The 15,765-nt window shown below is 36.7% G+C and overlaps 1 protein-coding gene across 1 annotated transcript; it reads left to right on the top strand.

The window, feature by feature from the left end:
- The first annotated feature begins 247 nt into the window (after positions 1–247).
- LOC108677556 (RYamide receptor-like) lies at positions 248–11,777 on the top strand. The gene is made up of 8 exons (XM_018165785.1): positions 248–432; positions 2,745–2,828; positions 6,756–6,902; positions 7,702–7,915; positions 8,277–8,498; positions 8,944–9,064; positions 11,126–11,229; positions 11,598–11,777. Exons 1-8 carry the CDS (start codon positions 248–250, stop codon positions 11,775–11,777), a joined length of 1,257 nt encoding a protein of 418 aa, XP_018021274.1.
- Positions 11,778–15,765: the final 3,988 nt, after the last annotated feature.

Raw genomic sequence — 15,765 nt, forward strand, 5'->3', positions numbered from 1 at the left:
TCTGGAACAATTTTTGCAAAGAAGCAACAATTCTCGGTAATGAACTGCCATCTGAAGACACATTCGATTTCCAGCTTCTGTTTACGTAAACTTTCTTAATTACATCGACTTTGCTAACAAGATGCGACTCTAAATGAGGTTTTAATTTTTCCTTCGGACAAAATAAATGACAGTTGTGCAGTGCAGAAATCTAATTGCTTTTTCTGTAACTGAAGAGTCAAGTGAAGGCAAGGTAAATAACGCTATAATGGATAACGTTGAAGTTAATGAACCGTGGAACTTCACTAACGAGTCAATTTATGAAGATTTGCCGAACATGGACGCGGTCTCGGGAAGCCTACAGACTTTCATAATTATTATGTACAGTCTGACAGCCTTGCTGAGCTTCGTTGGAAACGTGTCTGTCATCGTGGTGTTGGCGTGTGGAAGACGGTGGGTAATGTTCATGTTGAGTAAAATGTAAATGTTATGTAATCAAATGAAATGAAAAATAAGCGATATGAAAGATTAGATGAAATATTTAAATGAAAGATTCGAATGAAAAAAAAGTGATTTGAAAGATCAGTTCAAACATTCATCTAACAAAGAACCCCATTCAAACGCCGCTTTGATATTCGAAATAAATTTTAATTTCACAAGTTTTATTGAACTTGAAGGTTAAACCGGAATTCTCTTTTAAAAGATGATAGCTGAGATTTGAGAATCCCATTTAAACATCTATTATTTATTCACGGAAAAATTTATGTCGTTATGATTCGGGGAAAAATATGGTTCGTTTTGTTATACATGAAGGACAGATATTTCAGACTAACGTCCTAACGCCACACTAGCAAGAAGCTTCAAAATACTGCAGTAAATATAAGAAAAAAATGCATAAATCAAATATTCAATTATGGGAAATTCAAGTAATTTTTTATGAATTATATTACTATATGGCCATCCCAGCGTTGCTCATGATAGGTTATCACCGAGATTTTTTTTTCCCATTGATCATTTCAATTTTCGATCCTTTACTCAACATTGATTGCTAATTAACTAAATTTTGAGATTAAGAGAAGACTTAATTTCGGTTAAATGTTGATGGATTTCAAATTTAATTAATTATTTATATTTCAAAGTGTAAGAGTGTGTGCTTGAAGACTGACGCTGTAAATATATGAGGGCTCATCTGGCGTAAAAGCATTCTTCAAAAGATTGAAAGTTTAGATATGACTGATTTTTATTGAATTATGGAATTGAATCATGCACTTACTGTCTCCAGAATTCAATTGTTAGTTATTTTGTACTTCTTTTATCGCATTTGCTAGCACACGATAAGGCCATGGGAATAGTAGATTTGAATTCTAAATTTGATTTGAGCTGGAATGTGAATGTGTTAATTGATATTATGTGTGAATTTATTTTATGTATGAATTGATATTATGAATTGAATTAAGTGTGAATTTACAGAACACATCAATTAATGCAGACGGAAAAGTTTACCAAGCTCTGAAGTATTTATACTTGAAGCTGTGGTGCAGGTCTGTTTATGGATATTTTGTTTTATTCGGTTTTGTAAAGGTTCAGCTAACGGATATTTCGTAGAGGTTCAGATAACGAATATTCTGTAGAGGTTCGGATAACGAATATTTTGTAGAGGTTTGGACGACGGATAGTATTTGTGGAGGAAGGTTCGAGTGAAATCAGCAACGGAGTTTTAAGCATGTAAGAGTGTTAAAGATCTCATTGTAAAAGAGTTTTATTTACAGGAATAAAATGCAAGCACTCCAAAATTAAAAGTCTACCTGACTCGCCAATGACTAATTATCCTACCCTCCAAATTTCTGTATGACATTTATTTCACTGTTATCAATTATTAGCTATATTGTTTCTGAAGATGAATATTTTTATATAAATAGCGATAATTAATAAATAAAGTATTATAAAGAATTCACAGATTCCCTGTTTGATGAACATTGACATGTTATTTGTGGCCAATAAGCAGCCTAAATATCGTGCATAATAATTTAGATTGATTATAACTATTTGGCGATGAGAATTCGAATCATAGGCAGATACGAAGTGTTGAAGTTAGAAGCGTTAGCCAATAATTCGAATTGTTGGATTATAAATTAGACGATACATTCTTATAGAAACGTGAATGTCAGAGTGATAATGGCGATGAAAATACATTTCTTGAGTAGTTTGTTTAACATACCGAGTCTCAGCTCACGTGTTGACCGTCCTCTAATAATTATTATTATAAATTATTATGATAACAATTATTAAAATTAAAATTATATTATAATTGATAATTATAATGATAGTTGAATAATATATATGCAATCAAATAATATGCAATCAAATTTGTTGATAAAGACCTTGTAATTTCATTAATTTTATGGCTCCCTTCATACTTCACTCACTTTGAAAACAGCAGCAAGACTTTGTTCAAAAAGCGGTGCACTTTTACCATTATGTAGTAAAGTTGTAAACGTCCGCTAACTACCCGTGCAACGTTTAAGACAGTGAGTCGCCATTTAGACAATGTGTCCTATTCTTTTTAGCGCATTTTCTCATCTATGGGAAAAAATTCACTATTGTGCTCGCCATGTCCCTCCGTTTGTCTGTCCGTCCGTGACTTCACGTTTTCGTCGACGAGAAAATGCGTTCTCTGTCACTCACTGCAGCGAGTACTGAGTTATATTTTTTATAAGTAGCATTTTGAGATGTACGACTGAAAAGTATGCTTTTGAATACGACAGGTCGTCGGTGCGGGTGTACCTGATCAACTTAGCCGTGTCAGACATCACCATGGCCGTGTTCTGCATCCCCTTCACATACACTAGGTGAGTGATGTGGAGGGAGGTGTGTGTAACGTGGTCAGTGTGAAGTGTTGTGTGGAGTGTGAAGTGTTTTATGGAGTGGGGAGTGTTGTGTTCAGTGTGAAGTGTTATGTGGAGTGGGGAGTGTTGTGTTCAGTGTGAGGTGTTGTGTGGTTTGTGTGTGTTATGTGAAGTGTTATATAGTTTGTGTGTTATGTGAAGTGTGAAGTGTTACGTGAAGTGTGAAGTGTTATGTGGTTTATGCGTGTTAAGTGGAGTATGGAGTGTTGAGAGTGGTGTGTGAACGGTGTAATCTGTATAGTGCGTTGTGTGTGTAGGGATATGTATAGTGTTCTGTGTGAAGTGTGGAGTGTATGGTGTGTGTAGGGGTATTTATTTTGTGTTGTGTGGTGTATGCAGTGAGACGTGGTGTTTGTGCTGTGTACGTCATGTGTGTAGTGTGGCGTTTATTGTAGTCAGTTGTATATGCAGTGTGCTGTATTGCGCGTATTATTGTTCTGTTGTGTAGTATAGTATAGTCTATGCTGTGTGAAAATTGCTATCCTGAGATTGCCTAAGGCTCTGTGTTATATGGTATGTGGTATAATTTGGGTTTCGTGGGCACGTGTGTCCATGTTGAACTACTACAAGTGCGTTGGGAGATCTCAGGCACTATCAATACGTGAAATCCCTTTCCAATATAGTATCAGTGTAATGATCTTCCGTGCCGAGGTTCAATAAAGTTCTCTCAATTAAACACAATTATTTTAATTTAAACGAAAAAGGAATACTTAATTTAAGAACATTGAACAAAGTTAACGTGAACATAGGTTTTAGAGCATAGTTTCAGGGCACAAAACTGATTCTTATATCATATGCTAGGTACAGCATTCAACATATAGTTCCACTCAACACAGAATTAGAGTTCGATATACAGGAACACCGAGTCTTCCAAATATACCAGCTTCTTGTAATCTTCTCTCCGGGTTGACTTCTCCCTACATGATCAAAATCAAATTTACAATTAGTCGGGTAACTTCCTAATAGATATCTTACATAGTATCACCAAACCAAATAAATGCAATATTGATAAATATCGAGTTACACATACCTCTGCAGTTGTCCGAAATCACTAAACTAGTCCTTGCTTTGGTCCCACAACAAGTCAGCTCTGAATTCCTACGCTGCTACGGGATCATCAACACCTTAACGTATTCTACGTCCCACACATTAGTTACTATTTTTCTTATTCTCGCTCTGTTTCCCACAGTACGCCTGAATATTCAGCTAAGATCCCTACAATCATTGTAGGAGCGTGTGGAGCGTTTGAACCCAAACACCTTTCTGTGTGATGGCGGCGGTCAAAACAGAAGAATTGTTTGGATGAAGCATACTCTTAATAGTTAATAATAATAGTTAATAGCATAACCTCACTGCAAACCGGTTATGATCTCTCGTCGTTGGTTGGTTTACATCGTTAGCCTCATTAACCAATCTGAAATGAGACACTGTACTCGAGCTACACCAATAAAACCAACTGAAATACTCCTTTTCGAGTCATTCCCGCCGTTTAACCATGACAAGGATTTACAGTGGGAATATACAATACCAGCATTTAAAGCTCATAGGAGTATTGCAAATTAATTGATTTTTAATGTAAGTTCTTAATTTTTAACAAGCTCGTGTCATTCATCGACTGATGAAAAATATCTAATATAATCTAACACGTGTTTTCCATTTCTGACTACCCTCTAAGCTCCTCTGTGGCATACATGAAAGTGCAGTATCACTCAATTGAAAAATCTCCTTCATCAAAAACATCTCAGGATCATAATAAACTTTCAGTAGGCTATTATCTTGCGCTAATCATCCTTTTTGAAGACCTTCCAAGTCCTAAGTGACTTAACTCAAATTCTGATTAGGCATATGTAACACATATTTTTCTATTACATTTTGTTCTATTTCTGGTCCACTTCATTTCCTCTATTTTCGATCGGGAAAATGCATTCTTTCGCTTTTTATCTGGCCTATTTCCCTATTTTTCAGACATATATTTTTGATATTCGGTGTGGACTTCTCCTTATTATTTTGATCAGCCCTATTTTTAAACTGGCGAAGTTCCCCATATTTTTGAAAGGAAGGGCATAATTACTTTATATTTAAACCAGCATAATACTTCTAATTAAGGTCGGACTTAATTTTTATATTTCCCTTGGGGCATGCTTCTATTTTTTTTTGTTCGATCATATATCGATGTTTTAGGACGGGCATATCTTTACTATTATGTCTCGGCATTTTCTTGATATTCATTAAGTTTTGCGTATTTTAATAATTTTAAGGATGCTGTTTGCCGTCATGATCTACAATAAAATTGATAACAGCTCAGAATTTTCTATATGCAATTAAATATATTGTATAATTTTGGTCAAGTACATTTACAGCTGACGCAGCACTGCACATGATGATTACATACTTGATTAATTGACAAATGAGGTTAAATCAATTAAAATATCTACAGAAATAAGATTATAAGCCTCAAGATTACCTACACGAAGGCACAAATTTGTCGTGCAAAAAATTTGCAAAAAAATTTGTTCATGAAGGGCAATGGCTTCGCACCAACTAACAGATTCAGAATTTAAACTTTTTTTTTAAATAATTTCATATTAACGAAGGCAAAAACTTGAATGAGAGATATATTGATCGTTCACGATATAATCAGAATTTTAAAATAAATTTCAGCTTGATCATCGCTTGCATTGATGATCTGTTGTCTGTTTCCCGTCAAGAGTTGCGGAAGGTAAATTTCTTTCTATATACGTAAATGGTATAATTAGAAAATGCGATCTATTGGCAGTTTATATTTATATTTTGAAATTTATACGGAGGATACTTTTATAGAACACCAACATCATGCACTTTTTGTGGCCTATTTTCGAGTTTAATTCGTTTATACGCGGAAATTGGTGGAAAGCAGAAAATATTAGAAGATGAGACAACGACGCTAACTTTGCAAATGAAATACAAACCTCTAACATTTCTCCAACTTTTCTGCGAAATTAATGTGATAATTAAATTATATTAATAGAAAAAGCTAATAATGAATCTTGTTTATATTCGGCTGGTTTTACAATGGGTCAACAGAGAACAGGATTAAAGCTATCGATTCAATGTTTAACTAACTAACTTTGCATGATTAAATTGCATCAATTACAATTAGCTAATGAACAATTCTATAATTTTGACCAAATAAGAGTTTAGTGAGCCTATAAGATGTCCAGTACTTGGTCGGTCGATGTTGGTCAGTCGATGTTGTTCGGTCGATGTTGTTCGGTCGATGTTGGTCAGTCGATGTTGTTCGGTCGATGTTGGTCGGTCGATGTTGGTCGGTCGATGTTGGTCGGTCGATGTTGGTCGGTCGCTGTCGTTCGGTCGCTGTTGTTCGGTCGATGTTGGTCGATCGATGTCGTTCGGTCGATGTTGGTCGGTCGATGTTGGTCGTTCGCTGTTGTTCGGTCGATGTTGGTCGATCGATGTTGGTCGGTCGCTGTTGTTCGGTCGATGTTGGTCGGTCGATGTTGGTCGGTCGCTGTTGTTTGGTCGATGTTGGTCGATCGATGTTGTTCGGTCGATGTTGGTCGATCGATGTTGGTATCATCCTGTGTGTCACGGGTTTGATCACCCCGTGTGTCGCGGGCTTGCTCACCCCGTGTGTCACCGGTTTGCTCATTCCGTGTGTTACGATTCTGCTCACCTCACAATAACTAATCTAGTAATATATTTATTCAAGCGATATGAAATAATAGAGTCATTCTGATACTTTGAAGATATAACTGAATTCGAACTATAAGCTTTGAACAAACTTATGTACTATAACAGAATTTAAACAATTTCATTCAACATTTAACTTTGAACTAATATTTAACTTTTGAACCTGACATACCGCCCCAGATACAACGCCCTCGTTCACCCCCTGAACGCGCGCTGGACCAAGAGTCGCGTGCTGCCCACGCTGTGCGGGCTGTGGGCGCTGTCTCTGGGCGGGTCCTCCGTGCAGCTCTTCGTCACCAGCGCCCAGAAGACGCAGTGGGGCGAACAGTTGAGTCGCTGTCAGATAATACATTGTTGATGGTGTAAAGGTGTTGGATTAAATTCATTTTATTACTCAAATATTATGTCAAAGTTGTTGGATTAAACTCATTTTACTATTGAAATATTATGCTCCAAATAACGAAAACTATCCGCATGGGGTCGGAGATAACATAAAAATAGGTTGATTATAGATAATTCTACCTCGTTTATCCCAAATTAAATCAGAATATAGGTCGGTGTAGCCGGGAGAATGCGTTTGGTTGGATAAGGACCCAAGCTCCTCATGACGTGGCAGCCCCGCTGCCAACCAATGAACCCAAGCCGTTTCGTTCAGTTCTACAAATTAAATTCACGAAATATCTTTTAACTTATTAATATATCTCTTAAATCCACAAGATAGAAATTATGTATAGTTTAAGGTTAATTATAGTAAAAGCTCAAGATAATAATGAACGCTTAAATTCAAGTTATAAAGATTACCTTAAAACTATACTATTTTCGACATTTAATGAGTGTAAATGTATTATGACTGTTTTATTAATGAGGACTAGAATGGTTGACTGGAGCTGAAATTGTTCCGGTAAGAGCTCGTTCCCGCAGCTGTACGTACGTAAAATGTCATCATTTTTTCTAAATATTATTATTTTTCATATTTTTATATTATTATTATTTAAATTATTTATTATATTATTTTATATATTTATATCATTTTTGTATCATGCCGATTAATGACGACGTTTTTAATCGGCATTATCAATGTTGATAAACCTATCAATGACGACGTTTTTACCTCTCCACACACCAGTCACTTCTACCAGTGTGAAGAGCGCTGGCCAGTCACACCACATGAGCTCTACAAAAAACTCTACACCGTGGCCGTGCTGATCTTCACCTTCGTCTTCCCCCTGACATGCTTGGCCCACAGCTACGTCAGCATCGTCAGCATGATGTGTCGGCATAAGCTGCCCGGAAATGCTGATGCTTCTCGAGATAGGCAAAGGAATCTTTCCAAGGCAAAGGTGACGATACAAATTATGTATAATTTTAGAATGTTTTTTTGGGCAATGTGGCCAAGTGTTGGCAGTAATGGTAAACAAATTTTTTCAATATGTCGGCGACAAAAAAGCTTAAATTTGGTATAAGGTACTAAAATAAGAAACTTTTCCGAATCATTACTCAATTGACATAATGCGAGGTTGAAGTAAGCTATTAATTTAAACCTGTAAATAAAAGTCCAGGCTGAAATGATATGAATTCTCAATTAAATTACATCATGTAAATAAATCATAGTAATAAGTGAAAAATATCAATAATTAGGTATGTGAACAGTCACAAGTAAAGAGTTAACCTACATAATTTAAACCTTTATCGATGTTTCAGGCAATAAACATGATGCTGGCTGTGGTAATATGCTTCACAATATGTTGGATGCCCATGCACATCCTGATGTTGTTAATAACATTCTGCAAGGAAGTCTCGCGATGTTACAGCAACTCTGAATGTTTCCCGTACTACATGAGCGTCTTTGTGTGCCACTGGATTGCTATGTCCAACTCATTCATGAATCCATTCATCTACTGCTTCATGAGCAACAACTTCCGGGTGAGTGAAAATTAAATTATGTTTACTTTTTTAGGTTTATTTCGTCATTTTGCCGACGATCTTTGGTCACTTTATTCGAGAATATTTCGAATAATAACCGTTTACGTACGCATAGCATTCAAATGCTATTGAATATTTTATGACATTATTATAAATAATTAAACAACGCCGTGATAACTGATGACGTTATTTTAAAAAATGTACAAGTTTATCACAAAAAATTGCTCACAACCTACCTACAAACCTTTTTCTTGACCCTCCCCTCCACCCCTCCTCTCTACCCTCCCCCTCTTCACTCCTACACCCACCAGTCTAGCATTCCTCTTGCTATCTAACAGATTAATTTGTTTGACAGAGTACGAATGAAAATTAATTGACCTAACTATCTCAAAAAATAATTGTATAAACAAATTAATAAATTAATTCACTCTCCCCCGTCCCCCAGGAAGATCTTCTGCAGTTCACCCGCCGCTGCAGGGGGCGACGTCGTTCACAGGCCTCCCTCAGGGGCAGCGACCCTGGGTCATCAGGCAGGACCGCGCTATACGTCACTCACAGGACCTCGAGTGAGTGGCGTGTGAGTGGTGGTTGAGTGGTAGGTGAGTGGTGGGTGAGTGGCGTGTGAGTGCCGTGTGAATAGCGAGCGAATGGCGTTCGCGTGACACGCATGTGTTGTGCGGATAATGCAAGTGGCGAGAAGTGGCATATGAAAGCCTAATGACCCAAGGATGGTTGGTTAATTAGGTTCACCTTAATGGCATATTAATGAAGTATCACTTGCTGGTCGTCACGTGTTGGTGACATGTTAGTGGCAAGCAAGCAACATGAAAAACGAATGATCGACAAATGAATGAATATGAGTGAACATGAAAACCTGCTGTAAATTCAAGGAACTCAATACTAGGCAAGAAAAATTTGACATGCAAGTTTGAACAAAATAGTAAATCGGCTAATAATAATAATGATTTCGGAAATATGCATAAGTTTTTCGAGGTATTTGACTATGCAACGATTGTTTCTATAACTTTAAGTAATCATTCTCCCAGAAAACAAGTCTAATTTTTTGAAAAAAATTGAGTCTGTAAACGAAGCTTGAGTCTGCAAACGAAATTTGAGTCTGCAAACGAAGCTTGAGTCTGCAAACGAAATTTGAGTCTGCAAACGAAGCTTGAGTCTGCAAACGAAATTTGAGTCTACAAACGAAGCTTGAGTCTGGAAACGAAATTTGAGCCTGCAAACGAAGCTTGAGTCTGCAAACGAAATTTGAGTCTACAAACGAAGCTTGAGTCTGCAAACGAAGCTTGAGTCTGCAAACGAAATTTGAGTCTGCAAACGAAGCTTGAGTCTGCAAACGAAATTCGAGGCTGCAAACGAAATTCGAGTCTGCAAACGAAATTCGAGTCTGCAAACGAAATTCGAGTCTGCAAAAGAAGCTTGAGTCTGCAAACGAAGCTTGAGTCCGCAAACGAAATTTGAGTCTGCAAACGAAACTTGAGTCTGCAAAAGAAATTTGAGTCTGCAAACGAAATTTTAGTCTGCAAATGAAGCTTGAGTCTGCAAACGAAATTTTGGTCTGCAAAGGAAGCTTGAGTCTGCAAACGAAATTTGAGTCTGCAAACGAAACTTTAGTCTGCAAAAGAAATTTGAGTCTGTAAACGAAATTTGAGCCTGCAATCAAAATTTGATTCTGCAAACGAAGCTTGAGTCTGCAAACGAAATTTGAGTCTGTAAACGAAGCTTGAGTCTGCAAACGAAACTTTAGTCTGCAAACGAAACTTTAGTCTGCAAAAGAAATTTGAGTCTGCAAACGAAATTTGAGTCTGCAATCAAAATTTGATTCTGCAAACGAAGCTTGAGTCTGCAAACGAAATTTGAGTCTGTAAACGAAGCTTGAGTCTGCAAACGAAATTTGAGTCTGTAAACGAAGCTTGAGTCTGCAAACGAAACTTTAGTCTGCAAACGAAACTTTAGTCTGCAAAAGAAATTTGAGTCTGCAAACGAAATTTGAGTCTGCAATCAAAATTTGAGTCTGCAAACGAAGCTTGAGTCTGCAATCAAAATTTGAGTCTGCAAACGAAACTTGAGTCTGCAAAAGAAATTTGAGTCTGCAAACGAAATTTTAGTCTGCAAACGAAGCTTGAGTCTGCAAACGAAACTTGAGTCTGCAAACGGAACTTTAGTCTGCAATGAAATTTGAGTCTGCAAACGAAATTTGAGTCTGCAATCAAAATTTGAGTCTGCAAACGAAGCTTGAGTCTGCAATCAAAATTTGAGTCTGCAAACGAAGCTTGAGTCTGCAAACGATATTTGAGTCTGCAAACGAAACTTTAGTCTGCAAAAGAAATTTGAGTCTGCAAACGAAATTTGAGTCTGCAATCAAAATTTGAGTCTGTAAACGAAGCTTGAGTCCGCAAACGAAATTTGAGTCTGCAAACGAAATTTGAGCCTGCAAAAGAAGCTTGAGTCTGCAAACGAAATTTGAGTCTGTAAACGAAATTTGAGTCTGCAAACGAAGCTTGAGTCTGCAAACAAAGCTTGAGTCTGTAAACAAAGCCTTAGTCTGCAAACGAAATATAAGTCTGTAAACGAAATTTGAGTCTGCAAACTGGTGTTTTTCTCCTCGCTAGTCCGAGGCAAAGGCAAGACACTGACGCGGCACGGCTGCTGTACGCCTGAGACGCAGCACCACTACGGCTGCATCCACGCCCACGAGATGACGGCAAGGCAACAGGTACTGATTAAAACAATATTATCAGATTATTTTTCAGTGAATTTTTATACAATTTTGGATAATTTTTTTTTTCAGTGAAAAAAGTAGTAACCGCAGTACGATTATTGCCAGGAAATAAGCGATTAAAATCTGGAAGGAAATTAATTATTTTATTAATATGAATCCCAAATGATACCGTTTCAACAATTTAGCATGTAAGTACAATATAAAATAAGTTACTCGTCGAAATGAATGCTTATAGAATAAATTTAGAGGAATTTTGTTGTAAAAAATGTAAAGTAATTGCTTTAATCCAATTTTTCCGAAGCTGTCGTTATTGCGAAGCGGTTCAGTTCGTTCAGCCACACGCAGCGTCACTCCCAATTCAGAGCGGACCTCCATTAGTGTTGATACAAATTGTCAACAGCAACATCAACTTTATGATCAACAGCAGCAACGACAACTACATGATCAACAGCAGCATAAACCGCTGCAAGGACAACTGCATGACCAACAGCAGCAAAGACAACTGCATGATCAACAGGAGCAACAACAGCAACATATGCTAAAAACTGCCATCACAATGGGCTGTGAAAGCGTGACGGACGAAAAACAAAAAGAACTAACACTAAATAGAGAACACGAAAATCTGAAGCTACAACAAAAGCAACAACAAAAACCGAAACTTAGCGCAGGTTCTCATGAACCTATGCACAATAATGGAAGTTTGGTCCTACAGCGCCTTGATGAGAGCCCTGACCATAACAAACCAGTGCAGCAGCAGAAACTATCCGCTGCTGTAGCTAGCTTTGTCAGCTTCAGAGTTGTGGCTGGCGGGGAGAGTTCTGTCTTTGTTTAAATCAGAAATTGTTGATGACGTTGCCGCTTCTACCCATTTTATGTAGATTAATAATGTACCCTTTTAAAACATTTAATGTGTTTTTAATGCGTCTACTGAATAAATTAGCGAAATTGAATTCAGATGTCAGTACATCGTGAAAAATTTGATGAATTGATTTATCAAGATAAGTTGGAAACGATCTTGTGTAATTTTTATTATTATTTGAAGAATTTCAAGTATTTTTAATCAGGGCTGGTGAAATGACCGCAGTTTAGGGTTGTTGTATGAATACGCATGAAACGACACAACTGCTGTTATCAAAACAGGACTGATGATCTTCACCGCCTATTTTTTCCTTTTTTTTCTATTTTTTTTTTCACTCAGTCATGATACAACTTTTCTGTGCTGCTGGTTGTGTCTAAATAAATTATGAGTTTTTCCTTCGTTTTTTTGTTGATTATGTTTAAATTTGTTAGATGCAGCATTGCTCGTGGAGACTGGGGGCCGTATTTTTAGAGCGCTGCTTCAAATTACGCACTGTGTGACTTCCATTACTCATTCATATTCAGTAATGTTTGTACAAAAAAGCTATTTTGGCTGAGAGCTCTCCTGTTGATTAAGCTCGTCCAGCTCAAAGGCTTGCTTGTAAACAAACCGCAGCGGAATCTCGTGCTCACTGTTCACTTGAAAAAGGCTTGAGTTGAACGTAGAATGTGTATACGTTTGAATGTTCTAATAGTTGCCTGAGAAAAATGTTTTTTGAAGAAATGGTTACGAAATTTTCCATAGAAATAGAAATTGGCTGCAAGGATTCACCGACCATAATCTGTAAACAGCTGAAAATGAAAGACAGCTAAATAGAAAGCAAAGACGAATTAGTTTTAGTTCCAATTACATTTAGAAGAATTTATTGTCATTCTCAGATTGATTGAATAGTGCAGACTCTATTTAGAAACTGGCATACTTTGCAGTCATCTGTTGAAAAAATTTGGTGGTGCCTGAATATATGCAAGAAATATGAATATGCGTACTTTTTCACTTCACCCTTTTCATCACTATTGTGTATGATTGACCGTGATTAAAATTTAATTATGATTGAATAATTGGGAATCAATTTATTTAAGCAATTAAATTAATTATTTACAAATAAATATTAATTTTACTGTGTCATGCGTAATAGAATTTACTTCAATTTTTTTTCAAGTTTTCGAGTTGAGTCTTGAAAGTAAAGGTAAACATAATTTTAACATAAAGCTGGTCAAGAACCAAGAAAGTCATAACCGAAAATGCAATTTTGAAACAGCTGAACAGACTTCTATTAAAATTAGACAACTTAATTTTAGAACAGCCACAATGACATTAATGCATCCACTGTGCAGTTAAAAAGTGAATGGATTCCTTGAATCATTGTAGTAATCACCGGAAGACAAAAATAGCGGAACGGTTCAACTTACATTTATAAAATTAGTGCAGTCATTGCAGAGATGAAAAGAGAATGAAATTCTCGAGTAATATGATATTTAGTGTTGAATCATTTAAGTTTCAACAGGAAAACGCTTTTAGGAAACGGCTTAAGTTGAAATTAAATAATTGTTTATACTAATTCTATTTCAGAAACAGCTTCACAGCTACTTGTGAACTTTGAACAGAATTTTTATCGTTCTGCAAAGAATGAATTTCTGGGTTTTGGGAATTTTAAACTTAAATTTGAAAAATTATTTTTACTATATGTATTTCTGAAACAGCTGAACTGACACTCTCGAAAAGTTAACGGCATTTTCACCGTTTTGAAGTGAATAAATTTCAAGTTTTTTATAGGAATTTTAAAGTTGAATATAAGTAGTTATTTTTACTAATTTTATTTTAGAAACGGCCGAACTGATACACGTGAAATTTGAACAATATTTTTGCCGTTTTGAAGTGAATAAAGTTCTAGTTTTAGGGGAATTTTCAGGCTAAATCTGAAAAGGCATGAATTTTATAGATGTTAGTTCAACGATTTCAGAATTTGCGTCTTCCGGTTATAACTTCATCGGTAACAATTTCATCATCGCCGAATATCACCAAACTCGAGGAATTCATTCACTTCTTAACTGCGCAGTGGCTGCATTAATGGCAGTGTTTTCATTCCAAAATTAAGTTGGCTAATTTCAATAGTCAGTTCAGCAGTTTCAAAATTGAATTTTTGGAATAACTTTCATGATTCAACAACAGTTCTTTGTTCAAATGCTGTTCAAATAGATAACTTTTTGAATTCAACTTGAAAAAAACCGCAAAACTAGAAATTTATCCACATTGAAACGGCAAAAATGCTGTTGAAATTTCTTGAGTGGTAGTTCAGCCGTTTCTGAAACGGAATTAGTATAAATAATTTTTAAAATTCAACTTGAAAATTACTCCTAATGTATTCACTTTAATCGGATATTCATGACACTTCCGTTTCTAAAATTTGAATGAACATCAGTCGTCTATTGAATAAATTAGCTAAATTATACAGAGAAGTTTAAAATTTTGTTCGCTTACAAACACTAAACCTTATTTACCACTATTATCTTCCGGTGATTTTATGAATGGTAAAATCAGGACAATTCGTTATATAATTTTCTGAGTCGTAACCCTGGATCGATGGAATAATATTTTGAAGCACTTCAGCCGGTCCAATTGGGGTTCTCCACCAGGGGTGGGTGCGAGGCTGCTGCTCATGCAGCCCGTGCGTACCTCGGGCGTGCCTCGGGCCGGAGAGTGTTTTTTAAGGTTGACATGGCGAATGCATTCAACAGCCTGCGACGTGACGTGTTCCTGGCTGCTGCGCGGGCAGAAACGACTGGTCCTTTAATATCAGAGATTGGCCGTCGCATTACGGAATTGTCCGGCGAACGTAGATAGACTCTATGGTTGGAGCAAAGGTTGGGTTTGGCCGTGCAGAGAGGCAATGCAGCTAGCATCCTAACAGCAGTCAGAGAAAAGTTCGACGTGGGCCCGCTCCTCGCTCGCGTCACAGCTCAGTGACCCTCGGAGTCGGTGTAGGCCACCATCAGAGGCGTTAAGGTCGGGGCCCTGATCATTGACATGAAACCATTCCCTGTTTTTAATTAATAAAATCAATTCCTTTTTTTTTGTTGGAATGGTGAGTGTGGGAGGCCTTTAAAAAAAAATATTTTGAAGAAAGTTGTTTTAATATCTTCAATTAGTGATACTGTTGTATATGATTAATTTGGGAGTGCAGAATCTAGTTTGAAATAACTATATATTACTGTCTTTTATTGCATGTCCTCATTGTAATAATTTGGAGATGCCGGACACAGTGGCGGAAATGGCTATACGACAACCCAGTTTTCTCTACATATTTTTTGTTGCATACAAAAAATACGGGATCCTTATTATACCAGGATAAACTACGTTAATAAACGGTTCCAACGCTACACGAATTTTTTTTTCAAAATATAAGAGAAGAAATGATGGAAATTAGAAACACTTTGAAACAATTGGAAATGGTTATAATATAAGAAACAATTGGAAATGGTTATAAGACCAAGATAGGTTTTTCCGTTTGTGGATCCCACACACTCGTTTCAATAAGCAATATTACCTTCTTTCTCTTTAATTACCTCAATGCATCTTCTCCCCATGCCATTTACCAAATCAGCCAGAGTCTTTTGAGGAATTTTATCCCAGGAACGAAGGATAGCCGCGCTCAGGTCACTCACAGATTGGAA

Source organism: Hyalella azteca, unplaced genomic scaffold (assembly GCF_000764305.2).
Source record: "Hyalella azteca isolate HAZT.00-mixed unplaced genomic scaffold, Hazt_2.0.2 contig5529, whole genome shotgun sequence".
Lineage (NCBI taxonomy): Eukaryota > Metazoa > Arthropoda > Malacostraca > Amphipoda > Hyalellidae > Hyalella > Hyalella azteca.